Genomic DNA, 25,736 nt, shown 5'->3' with positions numbered 1-25,736 from the left:
AAGCTCTCTTATAGAGGAAAAGGGGAAGCTGGGAGAGGCTGTTATAAACAAAAAGTCCATAGGAGGAAATTGGGAGTTTGAAGTATAGCAGGTTTTCATTGGCTTAGTTTGACAGTTTCTCATTGGCTGAGTTATTGCCAGGCAAGGGGAAAAACTTTCTTCCTCCAGCTGGCAGCAGTAAAGTCGTGTCACTTCCTGCCTGAGACCCAAAGTACATTTTTTTCTCTTGGGCTCTATATCGAGGTGAACTGGTTAAGTGTATAAGGACTCCCCCTTCTGGCCTCTGGCCTCCATTTAGTGAGTGTTTCCTTTATTAATTTTTGCACTATCAATAAAGAATTGGTTAAACTCTGGCACATTCATCTGCTGGAATATTACAAAGTTGTAAAAAAAAAAAGATTTTTACTATTATGAAATCTCCAAGTTAATCTGTTAGAGTGGAGCACCATGAGCTAGAAGAGCTTCCACCTGTTCTCAAAGGGAAAAAGAATACTTGCTTTTCTCTGCCTGGATAGCTCTGGAAGGAAATACAAGAAATGGGTAACCTCAGGGGACAATGAATAGCTGTGGGTCAGGAATGGGAAACTTTCATCTTCTGGACTACCTGTTCAAAAAAAATTAAATATTAGAGCAACACACACATCTGGGTGCTCAGGAATTTATTGGGGTCCGATTATGTTCCATGACTAAGAAGCATGTACTTACTTTACACCAGTCCGAGGTGTACATTTATGTTTTATGCAGTTTTCTTTAAATTATATTTCACAATATAGAACAATAACAAAACTAACAACCCTCACTGGCTTCTGGCCATGCACCAAGGTCAGCCTGGTTCCAGCCTCCAAGGGGCTAAGGGAGGAGGGTGGGTCTCCTAGAGGCCCCCAGGACAAGGAGGATGACCCGCACAGGTTCTTTTGGCACCAGCCCCCACCCCGATGCCAAAGTAGTGAGGCAGGAGCAGAGCATGGGCCCCCTTGGTCGGGCCCGGTGCCAGGCTGGCAGCAACTCAGGGCCACACGGTTGCCCTGTCCACGGCCTTTGTCCGCACCTGCAGCTCTTCTTTCCTGATTGGCCTCCTCGCTATTGTTGGCCTTGGAGGTCAGGACCGACAGCCACCTGCATTATTGATGCCCTTGGGGGGCGGGTAGATGGAGCCTGTAGCCCCTATTAGCGCAGAGCCCCGTGTGGTGTGCTGCTGAGGGCACGCCTGTGGGCAGCCGGCTCCTGGGGCGAGAAGAGGAGACAGCCACCAGGAAGCCATGGGCAGGAGCAAGGGCAAAGCGCCCCAGCACCTGGAGGGACCCGGGAGGCCCCCCTCGGGGGAGCAGGAATCCGGGTCTGCCAGCGCAGACAGCGTGCCCAGCCGGGGACACCGAAAGGGCCATCGTAAGGCACACAGGGAGCCCAGCGCCAGGCGAGGCCAGGAGCCTCCCAGTGCCCACAGGAAGGCCACTGGAGGGGAGAACAGGGACTGCAGACAAGCAGAGGCGGGGCCGCCGCCGGACGCCGAGGGCAGAGGAGGCAGCGGGCATGCTCGTGGGGGATGCCAGGCTAAGGAGAGCAGCAAGCCGGGGGACGGCCACGGGGGGTGTCTGGAGGAGAAGGGTCTCCGAAGAGGAGGAAGGACACGCCAGCACGACTGCGGCAGAAGGAGAGGAAAACGACGGGGACGCTCGGCTCAGCGGGGCCGCCGGGAGACACGGAGCCTCGACAGGGACACGTCGGGTGGAGACGGGGCCAGCTCCTGCCTGGACAGCGAAGCCCACGAGGCCCAGGAGAGCCGCAGCCAAGGTGGTGGGACCCCAGAGCGGAGGCTCAACTTGGAGCAAACGGACTTGGCCTCGGGGGGCACTCAAACCAGTGCAGAGTCAGCGCTGGAGGCGCCAGGAGCTCCCCGGAACAGCGACAGGCCGAGCAGCAGCGACGACAGAGGCAGTGACAAGCCCCCCTCGCGGCCCCAGAGCCCAGAAGGATCGTCGGGGGCGAGGCCCCAGGGAGAGACCGAGGATTCCGGGACAGACCCAGACTCGAGTCAGGAGGGGGCCGGGCCGTGCCGGAGCCCAGGAGCAGCCCCAGGAACGACCCGCGGGGCCCTCGAGGCCGGCGAGGCTGACCAGGGTAGAAAAGCCGCAGCTTCCAGCCTCCTCGAGAGCTGGATCCCCCGGAGCTCGTGGGGTTCTCAGGACCCCAGGCAGGGCGGGGATGCAAGGGACGATGGGGTGCAGCCCGAAGCTGAGCCGAGGGGCGCCCCGCCCGAAAGAGCCGAGGCCTCGACCGCCCGGGGTCAGCGCCGCCAGATTGGAAATGTGGTGGGGAAGGCGCACGAGGCGGTGGGCGTGAGCGACGAGGGGTCTCGGGGAGACGGGCCGCTGGCCGCCCTAGTGGCGCTCTGCAGGCTCCGCGCGAGGCCCCCGCCAGGCCCTGCTCCCCAGGCCGCCGGTCCCCGCCGCGGCAGCCTCAAGGACCGGCTCGTGCGCGTAGCGCGGGCCCTGGGGCTCCTGCGGTGGCTGCGGCTGCGGCTCCAGGGGCGCGCGGGCGGCGCGCGGGGCCCCGGGACCAGCGAGGGGACGAGCCGCGGGCCGGGGCCGCGCCGCCGCCGTCTAGCGCTGAGCCTGGCGGGCGTCGCGGGGCTCTGGGGGCGACCAAGGCCTCCCCCTGGCGGCGGCTCGAGTTCCCCGCAGGTTGCAGAAAGCCCAGCTCACGATCCATCGGAGGAGGAGCACGCGACTCCAGATCCCAAGTTCGCCGTCGTGTTCCCCAGGATCCACGGGGCAGGGAGGACCTCGAGCCGCCGGAGCTCAGAGGAAGGGTTCGCGGACGCCCCCGCCGGGGAGGGGCGCGGTTGGTCCTGTGCGGGGGCGTCTGCGGACAGTGCAGGGCGCAGGGCCAGTGTCGAAGGGGTGGCAGAGTCTCCCCGCGGCTCTCTCGGCCCGAATCCCCACGAAGAGCCCCCCCTCGACGAGACGGGCTCCAGCAGCGAAGCGGAGCCCGAGAGCTTGGGAGCCGCGGCTCCGGTGCATTGGGCGCAGGGCTGTGGCCCTCACAAGGGCCCCGGGCTTGGCACCGAAGCACTGCTGCCCCGACTCACCTTGGAGACCCGCCGGCGGCCGGAGGGGAGCCCCGGCCCCCGCGGGTCCTTGAGGGATCGGTGGGAGCCAGAGGACGAGGTGGAGGAGGCGCTGGAGAGGGACCTGGAGCTGAGCCTCGTGCCCGGCCCGGAGGAGCCTCCTCTTCCCGGCGGCGCCGACGGCTGGAGTGTGGGGGAAGGCCTGGAAGACACCGAGGACCTGGCCCGGCTGCGGTGAGTGGGCGCGGTTCCAAACCTGCCCTGCCTGGGTCACACCTTCTCCTATCCCACCCTACCTCCGATTTTTATGGAGGGTCTTCTTCGAAGGGGTTTTGCCATACAGGGTCGTCAGGCTGGAAGGGGCAGGAGAGGGGTGAGAATCCAGATGCCCTTTTTTTCTCTAATTGGCACAAAGCTTCCTTCTGAGTCAGCAGCCTAGTCCTGCCTATTGCGCCCACAGTGGGATCTCTTATTCAGCAGGGGCGGCGGTGGGAGGGCTGTGTTATGGACCGGCTTGGAGGGGGGTGAGGGCTGTGTTATGGACCACCTTGGAGAGGGTGCAGGACTTGGTGGAGGTGTCTCTGCAGCCAGCGCGGGCGCTAACCCAGAACCTCTTTCTGCTCCCAACTCCCCTCTCCACCCCACGCCCCGTAGGCCAGTGTGCGACAGCTCTGTGCTGCTGTGTCTGAAGAAGAGGTTTCACCTGGGCCGAATCTACGTATGGGGGACCCAGCAGGGTGTGGTGGGCTGGCATTCCCTTTCCCCTGGGGTCAGAGGGCCCTCTGGGCACACCCCACCCAGAGTGTCCCCCTCCATCCTCTCTGGGCTGGGTCCTGAACCCTGTTCCCTCCACATTCTGATGAGAGCTTTCACTTTCTTCCCAGACCTTCGGGGGGCCCCTCCTGCTAGCTCTGAACCCCCACCGGGCCCTGCCTCTCTATGCACCTGAGGTCCTAGCCAGCTACCGCCCTGGGAAGACCCCCAACACCACCCCGTATGTGAACTTGCCCCACCAGGCCTCTGCTCCCACCGGGTGGCTACCCCAGCACGTCACACTGACTGGGGACTGTGGGCAGGACGTGCCTGCACCCAGGAGACCGCAGGGTGCCCATCGCTGGTAACCTTCTCTCTCATCTGCTTCCACTCTCCTCCCCCAGACACATTTTTGCTGTTGTGGCATCGGCGTATAGCCTGTCTGAGAGCACGGGGCAGGCCACCTGCATCCTTCTGGGGTGAGTGGTGGCTGAGCCCTCAGGCCATGCTGAGGGCCAGGAGGAGGGCTATGTGAGGTCCGTATCGGAAACTGCCCATCCGGTCCACTGCTGAGCAGCAGCTCTGGACTTGCTAAGACCGTGCCCCTTGAACGAGGAGGCATCTTGGGACCTTTTTTTTCTGTTTGGCCTCCTTGCCCTGGATCTGTGTTTCTGCATTTCTGGGAGCCTCTCTTAGGGTGGGTGTCACTTCCAGGTGGGCACATCCCTGCTTTGGGGCTCATTTGGGGTCACCCTATGTGCCCCTTCCTGGAGGCCCTGCCAGCCTTTCTCTCCTGCAGTGGGCACAGCGGCTCTGGGAAGACGGAGGCAGCCAAAAAGATGGTGCAGTTCCTACACAGCCTGGAGTGGGAGCAGACGAGGGAGAGAGGGTGTCGGGTGAGGGGCAGCTCTCCATTGCCCAGGGGTCCAAGAGGGACCTTCCCACTCCCCTGGGCCAGGAGAGTGGTCTTCAGGCCTCTGGCTTCTCCTCAGGGGCAGCCCCAGGCATGGCCTACTGCGGGGAGGGTGGGCTGAGGAGACTGACCCCTCCGTGGCCCGACAGAGCCCCTACATAGTATCCTTGTCTGGGATGCCTCATCAGGGGCTGCTACGCCCAGAGATACTTGAATGTCCCCCCTCCCACCCAGCTGGACACCGTGCTGCCCCTGCTCAGCAGCTTTGGCCATGCCAAGACAGTCCTCAACGCCAATGCCAGCCGCTTCGGCCAGGTCCTGTGCCTCTGCCTGCAGTGGTGAGTGACAGGGGTCCAGGTGGGCAGGGGCACCCATGGCCGGTTCCCCAGATTGGGAACCTGAGACTGCCACCCTTGGGTCCAGCCCTTGGTGGGTCCCACCTGAGCAGGGGCCCTGGGCCATGTGTGCCCTGGGCACCCTCACCGTGCCCTGTGCCCACAGTGGGGTCATCGTGGGCGCTTCTGCGTCACATCATCTACTCGAGACCTCGAGGGTGGTGTTTCAGGTATGACCCCGGCCCGCTGCTCCCAGCGAGGGGGAGAGGGAGGCGCTGTGACCCCTCATTCCCCTGGCCTGCCTTCCCCTGGGGGCTTGTCCTTGCTTCCCAGGGCACAAGACCTGGCTGCCACTCCCCCTAAGCCAGTCCTTCTCCCCCGAGGCCCAGGCTGAGCGGAGCTTCCATGTTTTTTATGAGCTGCTGGCGGGGCTGGACCCTGTGGAACGGGAACAGCTCTCCCTGCAGGGGCCAGAGACCTACTACTACCTCAACCAGGTGAGGGGAGGCACTCCCTGGTGCTGGGCGACAGGGCCTGCCTAGGGAGGGGTCCCCGCTCGGGGAGTAGGTGAGGGAGGCCATGGGAGGCCCGTCCTCATCCCCGGCCCCTCACCCTTGAGCTCTGCTGTGCTTGGCAGGGCCGCGCCTGCAGGCTCCAGGACAAAGACGATGCCCAGGACTTCAGAGGACTGGTGAGCGCCCTGCAGGCACTGGGCTTGTGCACCGAGGAGCTGACCGCCGTCTGGGCTGTGCTGGCCTCCATCCTGCAGCTGGGCAACATCTGCTTCTCCTCGTTAGAGGTGAGCTTCCGCCGAGATGCTGGATCGGTGGTTTGGCTCGTCTGCATCATCAGCGGTAACCTCAGAGTGTGGGAGGCCACCCACAGGGCCTCACCGCTGTCCCGGAAAGTGGATGGATTTCCATCTTTTTTCTTTTAATATAAATTTATTCATTTTAATTGGAGGCTAATTACATTACAATATTGTAATGGTTTTGGATTTCCATCTTATAAATGAGAAAACTGAGACTAGGGTCTTCTGCCTCTATACTAATCCCATCCCACTAAGGCACCACCCTAAGACGGGTGCTTGGTGTTACCTGAGCAGCTATGATGTACCTGGGGCTTCACATATATGTGTGTGTGTGTGTGTGTGTGTGTGTGTGTATTTGGGTGGGGGGTCTACACCGAGCAGTTTGCATGATCTTAGTTCCCCAACCAGAGATCAAACTTACACCCTCAGCAGTGATAGAGCAGAGTCCTAACCACTGGACCATCAGGGAATTCCCTACATAGAGTTTCTTTTTTTTTTTTTTTAATATTTATTTGGTTGCACCAGGTCTTAGTTATGGCATGAGGGATCTAGTTCCCTGACCAGGGATCAAACCTAGGCCCCTTGCATTGGGAGCATGGAGTCTAAGCCACTGGGAAGTCCATTTAGTGCTCCAGAGAACACCATCACATAAAGCTTATTATTTCCCCTCTAACGACAAGACAGTGGAGGCTCAGAGAGGGGAAAAGACTTGTCGGGGCCACCAGCTAGCACAGAGGTAAGGTCGGATTCACACTTAGGCCCTCAGACTTCAGAGCCAGCCCCTCCCCCGGCCCAGGTCTACCTCTGGGTCATGGGCACCTTGCTGGTCTGAGCGTGGCTCTGCCCCCGCCCATGGGAAGCAGCCAGTCCACAAGCAGAGCGCTCCCTGCTCCCTCCCGCCTCTGTCCAGAGGGAGTCCCAGGAGGTGGCCGCCGTGTCCAGCTGGGCTGAGATCCACGCCGCAGCCCGGCTGCTGCGGGTGCCGCCCGAGCGCCTGGAGGGAGCGGTCACCCGGAGGGTCACGGTGAGCCTGGGGGTCCTGGGCAAGGGGGGCCTGAGCAGACCACCCAAAGGCTTGGGGAGCCCCGGGGTGGGCCTTGGGCCTGGTGCACCAGCTGCACATTCTCCACCCTCAGGAGACGCCCTATGGCCAGGTCTCGAGATCCCTACCGATGGAAAGCGCCATCGATGCCAGGTAGCCCTGAGGACAGGAGAGAGCCGGGAGTGGGCCTGGCCCCTGCTGCACGGGGCTCACTCACCACGCTCCCAGGGACACCCTGGCCAAGGCCCTGTACGCACGGCTCTTCACCTGGCTTCTGAGGACGGCCAACGCGCGTCTGGCGTCCCCTGCGGAGGCAGGCAGCACGGTTACCATCTCTGTCGTTGATGTCTACGGCTTTGAGGTCACCCCGGGGGTGGGGCCCAGAAAGGGGTGTCCACCTCATCCTGGATATTCCTGGGGACCCCAGCAGCTCTGTGGGGCACACTCGTGCGCTGCTTGCCTCTCTGACCATACGATGGTCCATGAGACAGCTGCGCACTCGTAGGTACAGCTGCCTGCCCTGTCCAGGCGTGATGTCACCTCTGGAGAGCCCTGCCTACTTGGCTTTGTTTCAGAGTCTCATGGAGCCTTGAGGCGATGAAAGACCTCAGGATGAGTCAGTCTCACTTCCTGTGTCCAAGAGGCGGGGGGAGAAGGGGACTCCCCCAAATCACCCTGAGTTTCCATAAGCTCGTCACCCCTTCCCAGAATATCCGGCCCCCTCAGGCCAGGGAAAAGGGATGAGACGGGCACCGGTCACTGTCCTCCGCTCTTGCCTCCTCTCCACGGCACCTGTGTGTGTGTGTATATTCATATGCACACTTGTGTGTATTTTTGAGCATGTACAAAACTCTGTACAAAGCTGCATGAAGCAGGGGCTCTGCTAGGCTTGCTGGCCAGGTGTTGGGGACACAGAGGAAGGAGCCTGGAATTCTAACAGGAGGACTCCTGGAAGGCTTCTTGGAAGCGGCAGCCTGGAACTCTGCTTATGAGAACGTGGCATTCGGATAGTCCCTGAGCTAGGCTGTAGGAAAAGGTGCCTTCCAGACCACAGGATGGCTGTGATCAGAGGCCCAAAGGCTCACAGCGGTGCTGAGGCAGAAGGCAGGGGGACAGCTTGCTGGAAGGGAGGCCCGGCTGGGGCTGGGGCAGCACTGAGGCGGCCGCACCCTGGGCCAGAGTCTTTGGACTTGACCCTGGAGGCGGCAGCATCAGCCCTGGGGCAGCATCCTGCCTGGTGCTGGGAGAATGTGGGCAGCGGTGGGAGCAGGGAGAAGGGCACCAGGCCTGTGTGCTGGCCCCCCTAGCTGCCCCGGGCCCCCCACCTCATGTGGGTGCCCACCTCACTGCTCACGTGCCCCCAGGCCTTGCAGGTCAACGGTCTGGAGCAGCTGTACAACAACCTGGGCAGTGAGCGCCTGCAGCTGTGGTACAACCGGCTGCTGCTCGCCCAGGAGGAGGTACAGGACTGGGCTTGGAGGAGGCCAGGGATGCCCAGCTGTTTCCTAGAACAGAAGCCATCCCTAGGGGAGAGAGAGCACTGCACTGAGAGCCCGCCCCAGAGCCCCCTTGCTGTAGGCCGTCTCAGTCCTTCCGAGCCTCAGTTTACTCATCTGTACAATGGGAGGGTCAGCCCTGCTCTGGCTCGGGTGAGGCCCCCCATGGACACGGGTGGTCTCCACAAACCAAGTGCTGGCTGTTCCCAGGAGGAGTGTCGGAGGGAGTTGCTGCCCTGGGTGCCCATCCCCCAGGCCCTGCAGGAGTCCTGCCTGGACTTCCTGGTAGACCAGCCACACAGCCTCCTGAGTATCCTGGATGCCCAGACATGGCTGTCCCAGGTGAGCCCCTCGTGTTGGGGGACAAGGAGCGGGGGGTGCCTGGTGACCAGGCCAGGGCCAGCAGGGCCTCTCAGGGGAGAAATAAAGTCTGAGGTCCTGGGACCTTGCCCACAGGCCCTCAGCACAGCTTGGGAAGGCAGTGGCCACACTAGGTTCAGATCTCTAGTCTCTGGATAATCCTGAGTGAAGTGCTGACCTCTCTGAGAGTCCTCACTGCAGGAGGGGGACCATCGTGCCTGAGGGGCTGGGTGGTGCGGACTGTGCAGGCTGCGCGAGGGGCTTGGGGTTTCATCAAGAGTCTTGTTATAAGTTCTTAAACTCCATAAAATAGCCTCTTACTGGATGACTTTTTATATATGTGAATCTTTAAAAAAAAAAACACATCCCATCTATTTAATGTTTCATTTAAATGTACTGTATCTTTCCCCCTTTTTTATTTTCTTGGCCACACTACAAGGCATGTGGGATCCTACTTCCCTGACCAGGGATCAAACCCACACTCCTCGCATTGGAAGCACAGACTCTTAACCACTGGCCCGCCAGGGAAGTTCCTGGATGGGTTCTTAAAAGTATCTGAAAAACTTGCTCAGAAACACCTGTAACTGTGAGACCAGTCTCCCAGGAGTCATTGCCAAAACTGCCTTCAAGTCCCCCAGCCCCGTTTCTTTTAAATTATTTTATCAAACGTCTCTAAGCCACCAAATCTTATTGACTGAGGTGTGCAAGTCTTCCGTGTTTTTTCTTGATTGTTCAAAATAGTCCCTGGGAAAGAGGTTGTGCCCTTTATAAAGACTCAGATAAGGAGCGACTTTCTAAAAAAGCTTGGGAACCAAACCAAAGCTCGCCGTGTGTTCAGTGTCTGTGGTTCTGGGGGCAGGGGAGAGAGGCACAGCCCCGCCAGGGGAGCCGCACCGGCAGAGGCCTGAGCATCTCTTCCTCTCACCAGGCCACGGACCACACCTTTCTGCAGAAGTGCCACTATCACCACGGCGACCACCCGTGCTACACCAAGCCCCAGCTGCCCCTTCCCATCTTCACCGTGCGACATTATGCCGGGACCGTCACCTACCAGGTATCGGGTGAGGGCAGAGTGACCCTGGGGAGTCACCTGATGGGTGAGTGGGGTAAGTGTAGGGAGACCTCTTCCAAGGCTTTAACCATCTCTCTCTGCCTGGGCCCCTCTGCCTCACCTAGTGCATGACTCACTGAGCTCTGGGCAAGCATTGTGTGATGGGGGAGTCAAGGCCTTGGGACCTTCCAGACCCAGAGGGGCAGAGCATATGCATGGGACCTGGCTCTGATGACCTCAGGGAGTCTGCTTCTCCTTCTGTGTCTCCATTGTCCTCATCTGTAAAATGGGAAGGGGAACCTGTCCTATAGCGTCCTGAGGATTAATGTAATTACATGGAAGTGGTGGGACAGGTGCCTGGCACATCCGGGTACTCAGTAAAGGGACCTCCTCTCCCCCTTCTGAGTTTCATGATGACTCCACACCTACCCAGGAGGAGAGCTTCAAGGGGGTGGCAGCCTGGTATAAATGGTATATTCGAGTGACTGGTTTGGGGTGGAGCAAGTCATCCTTGTGGGTGGGAAGTGGTATCTCATTGTGGTTTTGATTTGCATTTCTCTAGTGATTAATGATGTTGAGCATCTCTTCATGTGCTCCTTGGTCATTTGTGTATCTTTCCTAGAGAAATATCTATTCAATTCCTTTGTCCATTTTTTAATTGTGTTGTTTTTTTAAACTGAACTGTAGGCGTTCTGGATATTAATCTAAATATTAATCCCTTATCTGATATGTGATATTTCCTTCCATTTTGTGGGCTCTCTTTTCACTCTCAGCACTGTATTCTGATGCACAAGAGGTTTTCATTTTAATGAAATCCAGTTTATTTTTCCTTTGTTGCCTGTGCTTTTTGTGTCTATTCAGGAAATCATTGCCAAATCCAGTGTCATGAAGCTTTCTCCCTTTGTTTTCTTCTAAGAGTCTTATGGTTTCATGTCTTACATTTAGGTCTTTGATCCTTCTATTTTGAGTTGATTTTGGTACATGGTGTGAGATGAAAGGCCACCTTTGAAGTTGGACTATTAACAGAGGGAAGAGGCTGGGTCACTTGCCAAAGGGACTGACTTCCACCGCCTTCTCTCCTTGACTTCCCCTCCCCACCTCACATTGTCTCTCGCAGGTTCACAAGTTTCTAAACAGAAACCGGGATCATCTTGACCCTGCCGTGGTGGAGATGCTTGCCCAGAGCCAGCTCCAGGTGCCCCTGCTGGCCGTCCTATACCCCCTGACCCTGTTCTGTCCTCCTCGCCCAGACAGTCTTGCCCAAGGGGCTGGCCTTCAAGATCCTGGCACCTTGAACCTTTGGCTGGCCCACCCCAGTGCCCCAGGGAGTGGGGCTGGGGGGCAGGCTGGGCTATCGACAGGCCCTGCGAGCCGGCGCAGTCCCTGTCTCACCCCGCAGCTGGTGAGCCGCCTGTTCCAGGAAGCAGAGCCTGATGAGTTCGGAGGAGGACCGGGCAAACCCACGCTGGCCGCTCGCTTCCAGAAGTCCCTGGGGGACCTCCTAGCCCAGCTGGGCAGGTGAGAATAGTGCCCCCATACCTGACCCCCTGGGAGTTTGAATAGGGGGCCAGTCTGTGCTCACGTGACTCCCCTTTCCACCCACGAGGAGCCATGTCTACTTCATCCAGTGCCTCAGCCCCAATCCAGGAAAGGTGAGCCCTCCCAGCACCTGGCTGCAGAGCCCTCCAGTCCCTGCCCTGCCTTCTCAGCACCCCCGCCCCTCCTGTGCCCTGCCCCGTGCTCCCCACGGCTGTGAGCCCCTCGACTCCATGTCCTTGGCTCTGCCATGCTGCCTGGCCACAGCTTCCAGGCCTCTTCGACGTGGATCATGTGGCAGAACAACTGCGCCAGGCGGGCATCCTGGAGGCAGTGTGTACCCGCAGTGCCAACTTCCCCATTCGCCTGCCCTTCCAGGCCTTCCTGGACAGGTAGGGCCCAGGATAGGGGGAAACAGGCACCTCAGGGCCAGGACTCACTAGGCAGGCCCCCCTCGAGTGGCTGCCAGACCTGGGGCTCCTTCTAGGGAAGACGGACCCACTTTCCCAGGGACCCTTCTTCCATTCTCTCTCTCCTCTCCCTCCATCTGTGTCTCCTTCCACTATTCCTCAGTCACCCCCACGCCTCTGCATGCCTCTGTGCATTCAGGTATCTCTCCTCCTCTTAGCAAAACTCTCCTGGGTGTCTGGCACATAGTAGGTGCTTTCCATAATCATTGTTGAATGACTTACAGACTGAATGGACCCAAGGGGCTCGGGGATCAAATGAGTGTGGGGAGAGGTGCTCTTGTGCTTGTTCTGACTTGAGTTATCTATCCCTGGGCAGGTTCCGGGCCCTGGGGACTGAGGAGCAGGGCAAGCTCTCCGACCGGGAAAGGTGTGGCATCATCCTGAACCAGGTGCTAGCGGCTGAGTCACCCCTCTGTCACCTGGGAGCCACCCAGGTGGGTGGTGTGTGTGTGCAGAGAGGCAGGGAGGGCTGGCAAGTAGGAGGAGCATTCTGGGATCCTCTCAGAATCCGGTGGTCCTTCCAGGTGGTGGGGAGACAGAGTGGGCTGGGTGTCCCGGGCACCCCAGGAGAACGGGTTGCCTGGAAGGAGGCTGAGGCCTCGGGAGAAGGGCAGGGTGGTCCCAGCCTGCACACCTGGCCTGCCTCCAGCCCACACCTCTGCCCCCAGGTACTGCTGCGGGAGCCGGGCTGGCAGCAGCTGGAGCAGTGCCGGGCCCAGCAGCGCGCCCAGGCCCTGCTGACCCTGCACCGAGGCCTCCGCGTCTGCATCTCCCACCAGCGCCTCCGCCTCCTGCCACGGAAGCAGGCTCATGTGCGTGGGCTCCAGGCCAGGTGTGCGGGGGGCGCTGAGACTGTAGGCCTCCTCAACGTGGCGGGGCAGGCTCTGGGAGACATAGGGCCTCGATGCAAGTCTGTCTGCCTGCATCCCATCGGCACTGGACTCTTCTTGCCGACACCCCTGCCCATACCTCTGCTATCTCTTCTTGAATGCCCCCAGCCATGAGGAGCTCATTACCTGCTGAGGCTACTCAAACCTGCTGTCTTGACTCCTTGACTAGTGGTTTGCATTTTTTTGGTCTGCATTGGGTCTTCATTGCTGCATGTGGGTTTTCTTTAGTTGCAATAAGCAGGCGCTGCTCTTCGTTGTGCTGCAACGGCTTCTCGTGGCCGCGGCTTCTCTTGCTGCGGAGCGCGGGCTAGAGTACAAACGCAGGCTTCAGTAGTTGTGGCTCATGGGCTCAGCTGCTCAATGGTTTGTGGGATCTTCCTTCCTGGATTGATCCCATATCCCTCACACTGGTAGGCAGATTCTTAACCACTGGACCACCAGGGAAGTCCAACTGTCCTTTCTTCTAGTCCATTCTCCACCCTGCAGCAAGAATACTCTCTCTTTTTTTTTTTTTTTTTTTTGGCTGCAATGGGTCTTAATTGAAGCATGCAGAATCGTTGGTTGTGGCATGTGGAATCTATTAATAGCTCCCTGACCAGGGGTCACACCCAGGTCTCCTGCATCGCAGGCAGATTCTTTACTGTCTGAGCCACCAGGGAAGTCCCTCCAAATCGTTTCATCACCAGCAAGAACTCTGTACCTGTTCAACAATCATACCCCGCGGCCCCTTCCCTCCAGCCCCTGGTAACTCCCAGTATACCTTCTGTTTCTGTGAATTTGCCTATTCCAGACATGTCATCTAAGTTGACTCATACAATATCTCCCTTTACATCTGGGTTATTGCACTAAACATATTTTCAGGGTTTGTACCTTTTATAACATGTGTCAGAACATCATATATTTTTTTTACACCTGGAAATTGTTCCGTTGTGTAAGTGGACCACAGCCGTTTATCCATGTATCTGTTGAGTGTGCATGTGGGTTGTTTCTGCCTTTGGGCTTATTGCAAATAAGGCTGCTATAAACATGAGCATGCAAGGTACAGTTCAAATCTCTGCTTTCAGTTCTTTTGGGTCTTTACTTTGGAGTGGAATTCCAAGTTATCTGGTAATTCTGTCTTTACCTTTCCAAGGAACTGCCAGATTGTTCTCCTTAGTGGCTGCACCATTTTGCCTTCTTACCAGCAGTGTGTGCACCTTCCAGTTTCATTACATCCTTGCCAAGACTTGTTATTTTCTGCGGTTTAAATTATCACCAACCTAGAAGATGTGAGTCGGAGACGATTGAGCGACTTCACTTTCTCTTTTCTCTTTTCATGCATTAGAGAAAGAAATGGCAAGCCACTCCAGTGTTCTTGCCTGGAGAACCCCAGGAATGGGGGAGCCTGCTGGGCTGCTGTCTATGGGGTTGCACAGAGTTGGACACGACTGAAGCCACTTAGCAGCAGCAGCAGCAGTGGATGTGAAGTGGCATTTCCTTGTGGTTTTGATTTGCATTTCTCTAACGACTAGTGGTGCTGAGCATCTTTTCATGTTCTCCTGGGCCATCTGTGTGTCTCTCTGGAGAAACAACTACTCAAGTCCTCTGCTTGATTTTTAATTGGGTGGTTTGTTTCTTATTGAGTTGTAGGCATTCGTTATATATTATGGATACTGAACTCTTATTAAATATTTGATTTACAAGCAGTCTCCTCTCTCTTTTTTATATATTTATTCTTTTTAGTCTCCTCTCTTGATAGTGTACTTTGATGTAAAAAAAAGCTGTAGATTTTTTTTAATTGAAGTATATTGGTTTACAATGTTGCAGGTATATAGCAAAGTAATTCCGTTACAAATATATACATGCACATATATCTCTCTATATATTCTTTTACAGATTCTTTTCCATAATAGGTAATTATAAGATAGTGAATATTATTCTATTATATATTCTATATAGATATATATGTATGTATACATTTGTAACTGAATTCCTTTGCTATATACCAGCAACGTTGTAAACCAATATATTTCAATAAAAAATAAGATCCTTGTTGTTTATCTATTTCATATCTAGTAGTGTATATAGTGGAGAAGGCAATGGCACCCCATTCCAGTACTCTTGCCTGGAAAATCCCATGGATGGAGGAGCCTGGTGGGCTGCAGTCCATGGAGTTGCAAAGAGTCAGACATGACCGAGTGACTTCTTTTTCTTTTCACTTTCATGCATTGGAGAAGGAAATGGCAACCCACTCCAATGTTCTTGCCTGGAGAATCCCAGGGATGGCGAAGCCTGGTGGGCTGCCATCTCTGGGGTCGCACAGGGTTGGACACGACTGAAGCGACTTAGCCGCAGCAGTGTATATAGATTAATTTTTAAATATTTAGGATGCTTAGGGCTGCTTCCTTGAGAAGTCTGGTCTTTCTTATATCTGGAAAATTCTCAAAGATATTGTCTCTTCAGGGATCTATTAGACTTCCCGAGGTGTAATTTTTTTCATTTTTAGGAGTTCTTCTTGGGGGGAGGGGAAAAAAGTTCTGCTTCTTAAATAGTAATGTGTCAGACTCTATTCCAAACACACCTCTTAATTCATTTCATCTTCTTGTGGAGCAGACAATCCAATAATTCTCCTTTTAGAGGTGATGAAAATAAAACACAAAGAGGTCAAGTAGGGAATTCTCCGGTGGTCCAGTAGTTAGGACTCAGCACTTCACTGTCAAGGGTGTGGGTTCAATCCCTGGTTGGGGACCTAAGATCCTACAAGCCATGAGCATATTCAAAAAAACCCCCAAAACCCAGAGAGGTAAAGACCTTATCCAAGACTGCTGTGACGAAACAGTAGAGGAACGCGCCCGGGTGGCCGGCTCCAGAGCCTCAGGCCTCAACCCCCTGTGCACAGCAGCCTCTGGGTTCACTTGCTCTTCTGTCCTGTCCTTTCCCTGTTGCTTGTTGGGCAGCTGGGCGCTTCACTGGGGTCTGGTTTTACACTCATGTCTTGACTTGGAGGATCTGGGTATTGGGTGTGAACGCGGACTCCTCACTAGCCCCCTTCCCGGCCTCCAGGAAGCGTTATCTCCGGCGGCAGGCAGCTCTGGGGCAGCTGAACACCATCGTGCTGGCGGCCCGGCCCCTGCTCTGGAGACGGTGGAGACCACAGGTGAAGCCCAAGGGTGGGGTGCTGCCTGGGGTGTGCTCAGGGGAGAACCCAAGCCAGCCTTTGCCGGTCAAGCTGGCCCAACGAAGACAGTGACCACCGTCCACGCCCAGCCACACAAGGGGCGAGGCCTCAGGGACCACTACTGGCGGAGTGTCCCATCCCCGCTGCCTGGCCGGGGCAGCCTGGGGCCTCTGGGAGCTCATCGCCTTCCTTCATGCCAGGGCCTGACTCTCTCTGCCAGCTGGGGTGCCTCCATCCCCTCCAGGGGCCCCTTGGGCTGCTCCCTGTCTTGCCCGATGACTCCGACGTGAGGGCCATAAAGCAGCTCGAAGGTCAATGCCTACACGCCGCCCTCTCTCCTGCCCCTCCCTGCCTGGACTTTGTCCCCCAGGGACCATTTCTTCCCTTCCTGCTGTCCTCTTCCCGGTCCTGGCAGACGGGCAGCAACACCCACAGCGCTTCAGCTGGTGAGGGCTCTGGAGGGCGAGGGGCAGACGCCAGCCCCCTGGGGTCCATCCACACCTGTTCCGCTGGTGCCCAGGCCTCCTGGGAGGAGAAGGGGTCAGCTGAACTGCCCAGCAAGGAGGGAACATCGAGGGAGCTCGGGGTGACGCTTCACGGGGACACCATCTCCTCCCGCATCTCCCCCAACAGCTTGGGCATCTGCGCAGCTGGCACAGCATCGGGGCCTTCGAGACGGTGCCCAGCATGGTAGGTGGCCTGGAAGCTGGAGAGTGTCTGCTGGGTCGTGAGCCTGCTGAACCTGGCCTGGCTTGAGGGGGAGCGTGGGGTCCCAGGGGTGCCGAGATGGGTCCTGTCCTCAGGCCCATCCATTGTGCCCCCCAAGAAGAGGCCTGGGTGCCCTCGGTTTCCCTCTGAGGGCTCAAGGGGCCCCACTGGAGTGCCCAGGACTAGAATTCTTGGTCTCTGGAGGGGAAGCTTATAGCCCCGGGGGTGAGGAGGGCCCCTGGGTCCCTGTGCCCCTCCCTGAGTTTCTGGTCAATTGCTCCCCTCCACCAGGAGCTGGGGCGCTTGGAGATCCCGGCTGAGCTCGCCGCCATGCTGAAGACAGCGGAAGGTGAGTCGTGATGGGCCTCATTCTTCCACAACCCCTTCCTCTCCCGGTAGCCACTCCCTCTGATGCTCTCTCTGGGTGCCCCCAGCTCACTGCCTGGCTCCCTCTGCACTGGAGCCAGGGGCTGATGCTGGGAGGTAGAGGCGACACCAGGGCCAGTCGCCTTACCTGGGCGTTTCTGGGCTGCCTCCCGTGTCACCCCAGGCCGTCAGCACACCCGGGTCCAGAGCATCACCGAGGCCATGCCCCCGGAAGTTCCCGCCCGGCCCAGCCTGACCCTCCCACCTGACATCAACCAGTTCCCCTTCTCCAGCTTCATCTCCATCGGCTTTCAGGTGGGCTTCCAGGCCTCAGCTCTGCTGGCTGCTGCCCAAATTTCCCCAGACACGAGCCCCCAAACACAGGCAAAAGCTGTGTTTGTCCTTTCTCCAACCTTCCCCTCCATCTCCTATTGTGGGGATTGTGGATGCAACTGCGTTGCTCGGAAAATCCGTTGAACCCACATCTCAGTCTATTGTTACCTATCAGTGATGCCACACCTTTGTTACACCTGCGGCATTGCCCTGCCAGTGAACGCTGAAGCTGTGCCTTTAAAGCGTGTTTAATGACAAAGCAGAGTGTCCAGGCAACAGAGTTGGAAACAAAAGCAAGATTCAAAAGTGCCCGTCGAGCACGGTCCCGATGTTCCAGGCAACAGCTGGGCGGGTGGGGAGATGACGTGTGTACCTTCACACAGGAAGTAAGACTAGGAAGAAAGAGGTGAAAATGTTAACTCTGGTTATACCTCGCAGTGGCATATTGATGGTGGGTTTTATTCTTCATCCTTTTCCCTGTTTTCTGAGTTTTCCATATGCACGGGCTTTAGTTTTCTAATCAGAAAGAGTAATTTAGGTGTATGGTTTTCAATATTTATTTTTGTTTTGGCTGTGCTGCGTCTTTGGCGCTGAGAGAGCTTTCCCTGGTTGCGGCGAGCAGGCTTCTCATTGTGGTGGCTTTTCTCGTTATGAAACAGAGGCTCTAGGGTGCAGGCTTCAGCAGTTGTGGTGCGCGGGCTCAGGAGTTGTGACACATGGGGTTAGTGGCCCCGTGGCACGTGGGATCTTCCTGGACCAAGGAACAAACCAGTGCCCCCTACATTGGCAAGTGGCTTCCTAACCACTGGACCACCAGGGAAGCCCAATCAAGGTGTATTTTTAAGGCGCTTTTCCTCTCCAGCTCATCTTCCTCTCGTAGGTTCCTTCAGGGCTCCCCTGGCCCTGTGTCTGGCAGGTCAGCACGGATCAGCCTCTGCTCAGGCATGTGGCACCGCCCCCTTCCTTGCAGGAGCCCTCCTTGCCCCACCCTGGGCAGCTGCTGACCAAGCCCCTCACCCAGCTGGACGGTGAGAACCCTCAGCATGCCCTGGATATCAACAAGGTGGTGAGTGACCCAGCAGGGAGGGGACAGGGTGGGCCTGTGCCGGGGTGCTGGTGGGCACAGGGAGCCCTGCACGACCTGCCTCCCCTGGCTTGGTGTCCGCAGATGCTGTGGCTGCTGGGGGACGGGTCGCTGGCGCCCTGGCAGGAGCAGACCATGGGCCAGTACCTGGTGCGGCAGGGGCAGCGCCGACCGGGGCTACGCGACGAGCTCTTCAGCCAGCTGGTGGCCCAGCTCTGGCGCAACCCCGATGAGCAGCAGAGCCAGCGCGGCTGGGCCCTCATGGCCGTCCTGCTCAGCGCCTTCCCTCCGATGCACACCCTGCAGAAGCCACTGCTCAAGTAGGGGGCTCAGTGGGTGGGGGGCCCCATGGACGGGGTCAGCAGGCCACCCCAGGCTCACAGCAGCCCTGTGCTGTGCCCGCAGGTTTGTCTCTGACCAGGCCCCCAGGGGCATGGCAGCGCTGTGCCAACACAAGCTGCTGGGGGCCCTGGAGCAGACGCAGCTGGACCCTGGGTCTGCCCGTGCCCACCCACCCACCCAGCTCGAGTGGACAGCTGGATGGAGGCGGGGCCGCATGGCGCTGGATGTGTCCACCTTCAGCGGTGAGGCGCACGTCCTGCTCAGGGCTCCCACGGCAGAGTCTGCCCGGCACCCTCGCCCTCCCCTGACCCCCTTCCCACCTCAGCCCTCCCGATGTGATCCTGACCTCCCGATGTGATCTTGACCTCCCTGTCATCCTGCTGGTGGGACTCCAATGGGACAGCACCCCTTTCCCCGTCAGGGTGGACCCTGCTGTCCCTCACTCTCACCGCTGCCCCTCCTCCTTGCAGAGGAGTGCTACTCAGCCGAGGTGGAGTCCTGGACCACGGGGGAGCAGTTCGCCGGGTGGATTCTACACAGCAGGTCTGGGGGCCAGGGATGGGGGAGTCTGGCCGACACTGACCGTTGTCCCATCCTCCTTTTGAGTCCTCCTCACCCTCCCAGCCTGCTGTCCCACTGAGCACCTTCTGCGGCTGCTCCTGCAGGCCAAGGCCTGCAGCCCAAGGGGTGGGGGCGAGGTGTGCGGGTCGGCGGGCAGGGTCTAGACAGCAGATTCCAGATGGAGAGCGAGTAGGGAGTATTCCTGCTAGATTTGGCCCAGATTCTGATCAAATTGGTAAAATAAATACAGGAGAAAAATACATAAAAACAAACAAAAACAAATACATCAGAGCCAACGCAGAGGTAGGGGGCCTTTTTTGCAGAAAAATAACGGAAACCGGGTCCTCTCACCCCCCTCTGCAAGCGCCTCCCCCCGCCGCACCCCCAGGTCCTTGCTGCTTCTGGATGGTCACCTGCCTGGCTGACCACCCTGTCCTCCCTGCCCCTGTCTCGCCCAGAGGCCTGGACCCGCCCCCGCGCGGCTGGTCTGTGTCACTGCACTGCAGGGACTCCTGGAGGGACTTGGCCGGCTGCGACTTCGTGCTGGACTTGATCGGCCAGACCGAGGACCCGGGGGACCCGGCCAGGCCCCATAGCTACCCCATCGCCCCCCGTGGCCTGTAGGTGCCACCCCAGCACCCCTGGCCTGCTCCTGCCCCTATCCTATTGTAGGCGACCCCACCGCCACCCTGTCATACCCTGGGGTTCCCTGGTGCTGCCGCAGGTCCAGCCCCCAAGCCTCCTCCCATCCCGCGGGGATGACCCCAACACCCCCCCCCCCACCGCCGCCCCTCTCCACAGCAGCTTCTACACCTTGCCTCAGCCTGGGCACCCCACCTCCTTAGCTGGGCCTCCATGGCTGGAGGTGGCCCTGTGAACCCCTTAGCTGGGCCCACTGTCTCCTGCAGAGCCGAGAACATCCCCCTGGCCCCCAGCATCCAGGCCCCCTCATTGCCCCCAGGCCCACCTCCAGGTCCAGCCCCAACACTGCCCAGCAGGGGGCGCACAGGTAAGGTGGGAGTGGGCACACTGAGGTGGGCAGGGCGATGAGAATGGGTTTGCAGGAAGCCCCTGCCCCCAGCAGGTGACGCCAGCCCTCCATAGGTGATTCCCGGACCTCAGGGAGCCTGGATGGCTTCCTGGACCACCTCTTCGAGCCCGTCCTATCCCCCGGCCTCAGCGTGAGTGTCCTGCGCCCCAGCCCAGCCCAGTCCCTCCTGTTCCGGGGCCTCTGCTGCCCCTCCCAGCCCTCCTAGGACTCTAGCTCTGACCTTTTGACCTGTGACCTTTGCCTTCACAGGATCTGGAGCAAGGCAGGGCTCTGACTGGCCGCATGAAGGGAGGGGGTGCCATGGGGCCCATGCAGCAAGGCAGCTACCCCATGGGTGAGTGCGGGGCTGAGCCCATCTGGGGTCTCCCTGCCCACAGACGGGGCGAGGCGTGGCCCGGGCTTCCCACACAGCTGCCGTCAGAGCTCCAGCCCGCACCCCGGTGGCCCGTGCTCATATCCTCGCCTGGGGCTGGAGGGAGGCTGTCCAGGTGGGCACTGACGTGGGAGGACCCTGTCCCTACAGTGTACCCAGGGATGGTGCAGATGCCCAGCTACCAGCCAGCCATGATGCCGGCACCCATGCCCATGATGCCAGCCATGGGGCCAGTCCCAGGTAAGACTGGACTGTGGCTGCCCGGTCCCTTCTTTGGGGGGTGGGGGTGTGGTGGACTGGGCCTGGAGGAGGGAAGGTCCCACCTGGAGGGCACAGTAGGAGCTCAGCCATGGCGCTAACCCGCCCTGACTGCCTGCCTGCCCGCCACACCCCAGCCATGGTGGTACCACCACAGCCACAGCCAGTGCTTCCCAGCGTGGATGCGAGGCAGCTGGCGGCCCAGCAGCAGGACTTCATCAACCAGCAGGCGCGGATCCTGGTGAGGACGGGCAGGGCCCACGGATTGCCTCGTGGGTACCAGCCTGCAGGGAGAGGCGAGGCTGGCTCTCATCCGGCGCATCACGCCCTGTCCATCAGGCCCAGCAGATGACCACCCAGGCCATGACCTTGTCCCTGGAGCAGCAGGCAAAGCAACTGAGGCAGAGTCAGGCCCTGGCCCTGGCCCCAGCCCCAGCCCCAGCTCCAGCCGCAGCTCTAGCCCCAGCCATGGCCCCGGCCCCAGCCCCTAGAGCAGCTTCCCCGACCTCACCTCCTCCGGCCATCACCCACAAGCCCAAGAAGACACCCACCCACCAGAAGGAGCCAGAGAGTGGCCTGGAGTTGGTAGGTGCCCGCCTGACAGTGAGGAGCCAAGGCTGGGGAGATGGCAGGGCCTGGGATGGGCAGCTGGCTTCAAGGCTGCAGACGTGGGAGACAGGGGGTTGGGGATGGGGCCGCAGGGCGATGCAGAAAAGATGCTGCCCAGCCTCAGCCCCGCAGGTCCGAGTGCGTGCGCTGTGCAAGCGGCAACTTGGCCAGCAAGGCTGCTCCTTCTGTTCCCCTTCCTGCCAGCAGGAGGCCCCGCAGGAGGCTGAAGACAGGCACCCACGGCCCAGGAGCTTCCAACAGAAACGAGACTATTTCCAGAAGTTGGGTGAGCGCCCTTGGGAAGGCAATCAGACACAGAGACTCAGACACCGCCCCCGACTGGCCAGGGGACAGGGGGCTGCCCTCTGGTCCGGGTGGCCCGTCCAGGAGCCCAATGTGCTTAGTCGCTCAATCGTGTGCAACTCTTCGTGACCCCATGGACTGTAGCCTGCCAGGCTCCTCTGTCCATGGGGATTCTCCAAGCAAGGATACTGGAGTGGGTTGCCATGCCCTGCTCCAGGGGATCTTTCCAACCCAGAGATTGAACCCAGGTCTCCTGCATTGCAGGCAGGATTCTCTACCATCTGAGCCACCAGGAAAGCTCAGGGGGGCGGGCCAAGTGGAAGGTAATAGACAGGACCAACTGGGGGGCATTTACAGGGCAGCAGCCGAGCAAGGTGAAGACCACGAAGCCTCCAGCCAAGGTGGCGATCTCCCAGGCAGAGGCGGTGCAGGACGAGGAGCCAGAAGAGGAGGAAGAGAGAGCAGGTGGTGAGGAGGCGGAGGGCAGGCTGGGCCTCTGGGGTTCTGCCCAGGGTCTCATGTCTTTCCTCTCCTCCTGGGCAGGGCCCTCACCTCCGCCTCCCCCGGTGCTGAAGAAGCTGCCACCGTCGCGAGGTGCAGCCAGAGCTGCCCAGGAGGCTGAGGCTGAGCCGGCCACGGAGCTGGGGCCTGGCAGGGGGCACAGTCCAGCCGGGGGCAAAGCCGTGGTGCGTAGCTCGGACCCTGAGCCCTGCCGGGCAGAACCCAGCAGGGAGATCCGCAACATCATCCGCATGTACCAGAGCCGCCCCGGCCCCGTGCCTGTGCCCGTGCAACCGGCGAGGTGCCAGGGGAAGGGGAGGGGAGGGAGGAGGGGAAAGGAAAGAGGGGAGGGGGAGGAGGGGCTAACCGCTCCCCAGAGAGTCACCCTGTGAACTCATGACCTCTTCCTTCTTTCAGGAAGCCCCCCCAAAGTTTTCTAAAGAAAAACAACCCTAAGGATGAGGCTCTGGCTAAGCTGGGGATCAATGGTGCCTCCTCGCCCCCTCAGGTGAGGTGCCCTCTGGTCCAGAGCATGGCCGCTCCATTCTGGAATCCTCCTGAGGCTCCCCGGGGTGAACTTGGCCCTGAGTCACAGCCTCTGTGTGTTCCCTTCCTCCCCAGACGCTGTCCCCCAGCCCAGGGAAGGCCCCACCACCACCCGTGGCCCCTCGACCCAGGGCCCGACCACGGCTGATGCCCTCCAGCTCCATCAAGGAGAAGCAGGGGCCCCTTCAAGAGCTGTTTGGCCAGAACCCACCCACTGCCCAGAAACTGCCCCCTCCGCCAGCACCTCCACTGCCTCCGCCCTGGGAGCCAGCGAGCCCTCCAGCTGAGCCCCGCAGTAAGGAACCCCACATTCCTGTGCGGTGGGCTTTGAGGGGGCGCGGTAGGGGGGGGGATTTCCAAAGACCTCTCTGAGCTCACAGCGCCGAGGTCAGCGGCTTGGGCTTCTGGACTTTGGAGCCGTGGGCCAGAAGCCCCAGCTTCCGCGTTCCCGCGGGGGGCAGGGCCGGGGCACCCCCGGGGCCTGTCTGGCACAGACGGACTGTCACACACAGGGCGTTGGCCCCGGCAGGAATTTAGTGGCCCTGCTGATGTGGTCAGGGAGGCCCCACGCACGTCTGGGACAGCTGGAGGCGGGAGTTGGGACGGCGAGTGGGAGGGAGGCGGCAGAAGTGAAGCTGGCCGGGCTTGCGGGGCTCTGGGGAGGAGGGTCTTCTCTGCCTGTGCCCCCATCACCCCATGCCCCCAGGCAGATCCACACCCAATGCTCTTCGGCCCCTCCATCTGCCAGGCTTGGTGGAGCCCATGGGGGATGAGGGGGTCTCCACCCAGCTGCTCGTGCCCTCCGGCAGCGTGTGCTTCTCCTACGCCAGCGCCCCCTGGAGGCTGTTCCTGCGCAAGGAGGTGGGCACCAGGGTGGGCTTCAACCCAGCCACTCTGGGTGGGGGGCGGGGCACAGGCTGTGGAGGAGCCAGCCTGGGACCCCAGCGTCGGCTCCCTACTGCCCACCTCCTGGCCTGGTTTCGTCTGAGCCCAGGAGGCGAGGTGGGGTGGGAGCCAGGCTGGTGGGGGACCACCCCGGCCACTCTCGGTCTCCCGTGCCCCCATCCAGGTGTTCTACCCCCGGGAGAACTTCGGCCACCCCTACTGCCTCAGGCTCCTCTGTGAGCAGGTGAGCACCCGCCCCACAGGGGTATGTGCAGACAGACCGCGCTCCCCACCCCTGGCCAGGTTACCACCGTGGGGCGCTGGCGTGCTTCAAGCCCTGCCTTCCTTTATTTATTCCTCACAACATCCTTCCGAATGAGGACCGTTTTTGACTTCTGTGTGTTAGTCTCTCAGTCCTGTCCAATTCTTTGTAACTCCATGGCCTGCCAGGCTCCGCTGTCCATGGGATTCTCCAAGGCAAGAACACTGGAGTGGGTTGCCATGCCCTCCTCCGGGGGATCTTCCCAACCCAGAAATCGAACCCGGGTCTTCCGCATTGCAGGCAGACTCTTTACTGTTTGAGCCACCAGGGAAACCCCTTTTTGACTAATAACGAGGATTCAAAATCAAGCGTATGCAGCACCCAGCACAGGCCAGGCACAAGCAGGTGCTTGCCGGCGCCTGCCTGCCACCTGTGGATGCTCCCAGAGGCTCGGGTTTGCTCCCCCCAGTTCTACAGCACCCCTCCTCCCCCAGGTCTGTTCTTTCAGGGAGGCTTAGCTGAAGGAGGGATAGCAGCTCGACTAGTGCAGGCAGCTGGGGGGGCAGGTGGGAGCTCTGGGTGGACACGGCCCTGAGCTTGGAAGCCCCTGCGTCCCTCAGTGTCGTGCCCACGGGGCTCTGTAGCTTTCCCTCCATGCATGGCTGCATCTGGGTTGCGCTGAGGCCTCAGGACAGGGTGGTGACTGCCTGGCTTGCCCCCCAGATCCTAAGGGACACCTTTGCTGAGTCCTGCATCCGTATCTCCCAGGACGAGAGGCGCAAGATGAAAGACTTGCTGGGTAGGGTCCAGGGACTGCAGGAGGCTCAGAGAGCTGGGTGACGGGGGTTGGGCCTGTCCAGAGGGAGGGAGTAAACCCTGGGGTCCCCACTGTGAAGGAGCCTGGGGACAGGCTGGGGCTCTTCCTGCCACAGGAGACCTGGAGGTGGGCCTGGACTCACTGGACATGGCTGAGGACGGTGTCAAGAAGCGCATCGTGGTGGCCGCCAGGGACAACTGGGCCAATTACTTTTCCCGCATCTTCCCTGTCTCGGTCAGTGAGGCTGGGGATGGCAGCGGGCTGGGTGCCAGCTGGATCCCTCGGGAGCAGGATGAGAGCTGGGGCGGGCTGGGTGGACGGTGGCCTAGAGCTGGGATCCGGGCTGTGACCCAACCGCCTTCCGAGCAGGGCGAGAGCGGCAGCGACGTGCAGCTGCTGGCTGTGTCCCACCGGGGGCTGAGACTGCTCAAGATGACCCAGGGTCCCAGCCTGCACCCCGACCAGCTGAAGACTCTCTGCTCATACAGGTTAGCGGAGGCCAGGGCTGGGGCTGGGGGCGGGGGTGGGCTGGTGAGACGGCCCCCCGGCTCATGCCCTCACCCTGGGTGCAGCTTTGCTGAGGTGCTGGGAGTGGAGTGCCCGGCTGGCTCCACCCTGGAGCTGTCGCTGAGGAGTGAACAGCTGGTGCTGCACACGGCTCGGGCGGGAGCCATCAAGGCCATGGTCGAGCTCTTCCTGAGCGAGCTCAAGAAGGCAAGTGTGGGCTGGCTGGGGGCCTCCACCACTGCTGCCTGCTGCCCAGTCTGCTTTGGCTTGTCTCGGGGCTGTCAGCCATGCTCCTTTGAGCTGCCTGGAGTCGGGGACGCTGGGTGGAGGGTGAGGCCAGCAAGGGAGC

General features: G+C 59.6%; 1 protein-coding gene across 1 annotated transcript in view; it reads left to right on the top strand.

The window, feature by feature from the left end:
* The first annotated feature begins 1,186 nt into the window (after positions 1 to 1,186).
* MYO15B (myosin XVB) overlaps positions 1,187 to 25,736 on the top strand; it is a 30,566-nt gene continuing 6,016 nt past the window's right edge. The window contains exons 1-47 of the mRNA XM_069543932.1: positions 1,187 to 3,301; positions 3,722 to 3,785; positions 3,952 to 4,061; positions 4,225 to 4,299; positions 4,620 to 4,716; positions 4,968 to 5,071; positions 5,235 to 5,298; positions 5,452 to 5,565; positions 5,706 to 5,867; positions 6,790 to 6,903; positions 7,016 to 7,074; positions 7,150 to 7,282; positions 8,286 to 8,381; positions 8,628 to 8,759; positions 9,706 to 9,831; positions 10,946 to 11,023; positions 11,228 to 11,346; positions 11,435 to 11,480; positions 11,632 to 11,756; positions 12,151 to 12,268; positions 12,503 to 12,666; positions 15,767 to 15,860; positions 16,515 to 16,571; positions 16,881 to 16,938; positions 17,140 to 17,270; positions 18,259 to 18,354; positions 18,457 to 18,692; positions 18,778 to 18,956; positions 19,185 to 19,257; positions 19,734 to 19,895; positions 20,184 to 20,284; positions 20,380 to 20,456; positions 20,576 to 20,660; positions 20,850 to 20,939; positions 21,095 to 21,198; positions 21,297 to 21,542; positions 21,771 to 21,852; positions 22,227 to 22,334; positions 22,413 to 22,671; positions 22,788 to 22,878; positions 22,992 to 23,211; positions 23,665 to 23,777; positions 23,986 to 24,045; positions 24,787 to 24,862; positions 24,996 to 25,114; positions 25,250 to 25,368; positions 25,453 to 25,594. Of these exons, the coding sequence (XP_069400033.1) occupies positions 1,260 to 3,301; positions 3,722 to 3,785; positions 3,952 to 4,061; positions 4,225 to 4,299; positions 4,620 to 4,716; positions 4,968 to 5,071; positions 5,235 to 5,298; positions 5,452 to 5,565; positions 5,706 to 5,867; positions 6,790 to 6,903; positions 7,016 to 7,074; positions 7,150 to 7,282; positions 8,286 to 8,381; positions 8,628 to 8,759; positions 9,706 to 9,831; positions 10,946 to 11,023; positions 11,228 to 11,346; positions 11,435 to 11,480; positions 11,632 to 11,756; positions 12,151 to 12,268; positions 12,503 to 12,666; positions 15,767 to 15,860; positions 16,515 to 16,571; positions 16,881 to 16,938; positions 17,140 to 17,270; positions 18,259 to 18,354; positions 18,457 to 18,692; positions 18,778 to 18,956; positions 19,185 to 19,257; positions 19,734 to 19,895; positions 20,184 to 20,284; positions 20,380 to 20,456; positions 20,576 to 20,660; positions 20,850 to 20,939; positions 21,095 to 21,198; positions 21,297 to 21,542; positions 21,771 to 21,852; positions 22,227 to 22,334; positions 22,413 to 22,671; positions 22,788 to 22,878; positions 22,992 to 23,211; positions 23,665 to 23,777; positions 23,986 to 24,045; positions 24,787 to 24,862; positions 24,996 to 25,114; positions 25,250 to 25,368; positions 25,453 to 25,594 (7,320 nt within the window). The 5' untranslated portion in view covers positions 1,187 to 1,259. The remainder of the gene's footprint in view (positions 3,302 to 3,721; positions 3,786 to 3,951; positions 4,062 to 4,224; positions 4,300 to 4,619; positions 4,717 to 4,967; positions 5,072 to 5,234; positions 5,299 to 5,451; positions 5,566 to 5,705; positions 5,868 to 6,789; positions 6,904 to 7,015; positions 7,075 to 7,149; positions 7,283 to 8,285; positions 8,382 to 8,627; positions 8,760 to 9,705; positions 9,832 to 10,945; positions 11,024 to 11,227; positions 11,347 to 11,434; positions 11,481 to 11,631; positions 11,757 to 12,150; positions 12,269 to 12,502; positions 12,667 to 15,766; positions 15,861 to 16,514; positions 16,572 to 16,880; positions 16,939 to 17,139; positions 17,271 to 18,258; positions 18,355 to 18,456; positions 18,693 to 18,777; positions 18,957 to 19,184; positions 19,258 to 19,733; positions 19,896 to 20,183; positions 20,285 to 20,379; positions 20,457 to 20,575; positions 20,661 to 20,849; positions 20,940 to 21,094; positions 21,199 to 21,296; positions 21,543 to 21,770; positions 21,853 to 22,226; positions 22,335 to 22,412; positions 22,672 to 22,787; positions 22,879 to 22,991; positions 23,212 to 23,664; positions 23,778 to 23,985; positions 24,046 to 24,786; positions 24,863 to 24,995; positions 25,115 to 25,249; positions 25,369 to 25,452; positions 25,595 to 25,736) is intronic.

Source organism: Ovis canadensis, chromosome 11 (assembly GCF_042477335.2).
Source record: "Ovis canadensis isolate MfBH-ARS-UI-01 breed Bighorn chromosome 11, ARS-UI_OviCan_v2, whole genome shotgun sequence".
Taxonomy (NCBI): domain Eukaryota; kingdom Metazoa; phylum Chordata; class Mammalia; order Artiodactyla; family Bovidae; genus Ovis; species Ovis canadensis.
This window is presented reverse-complemented; position numbering and strand designations above follow the sequence as displayed.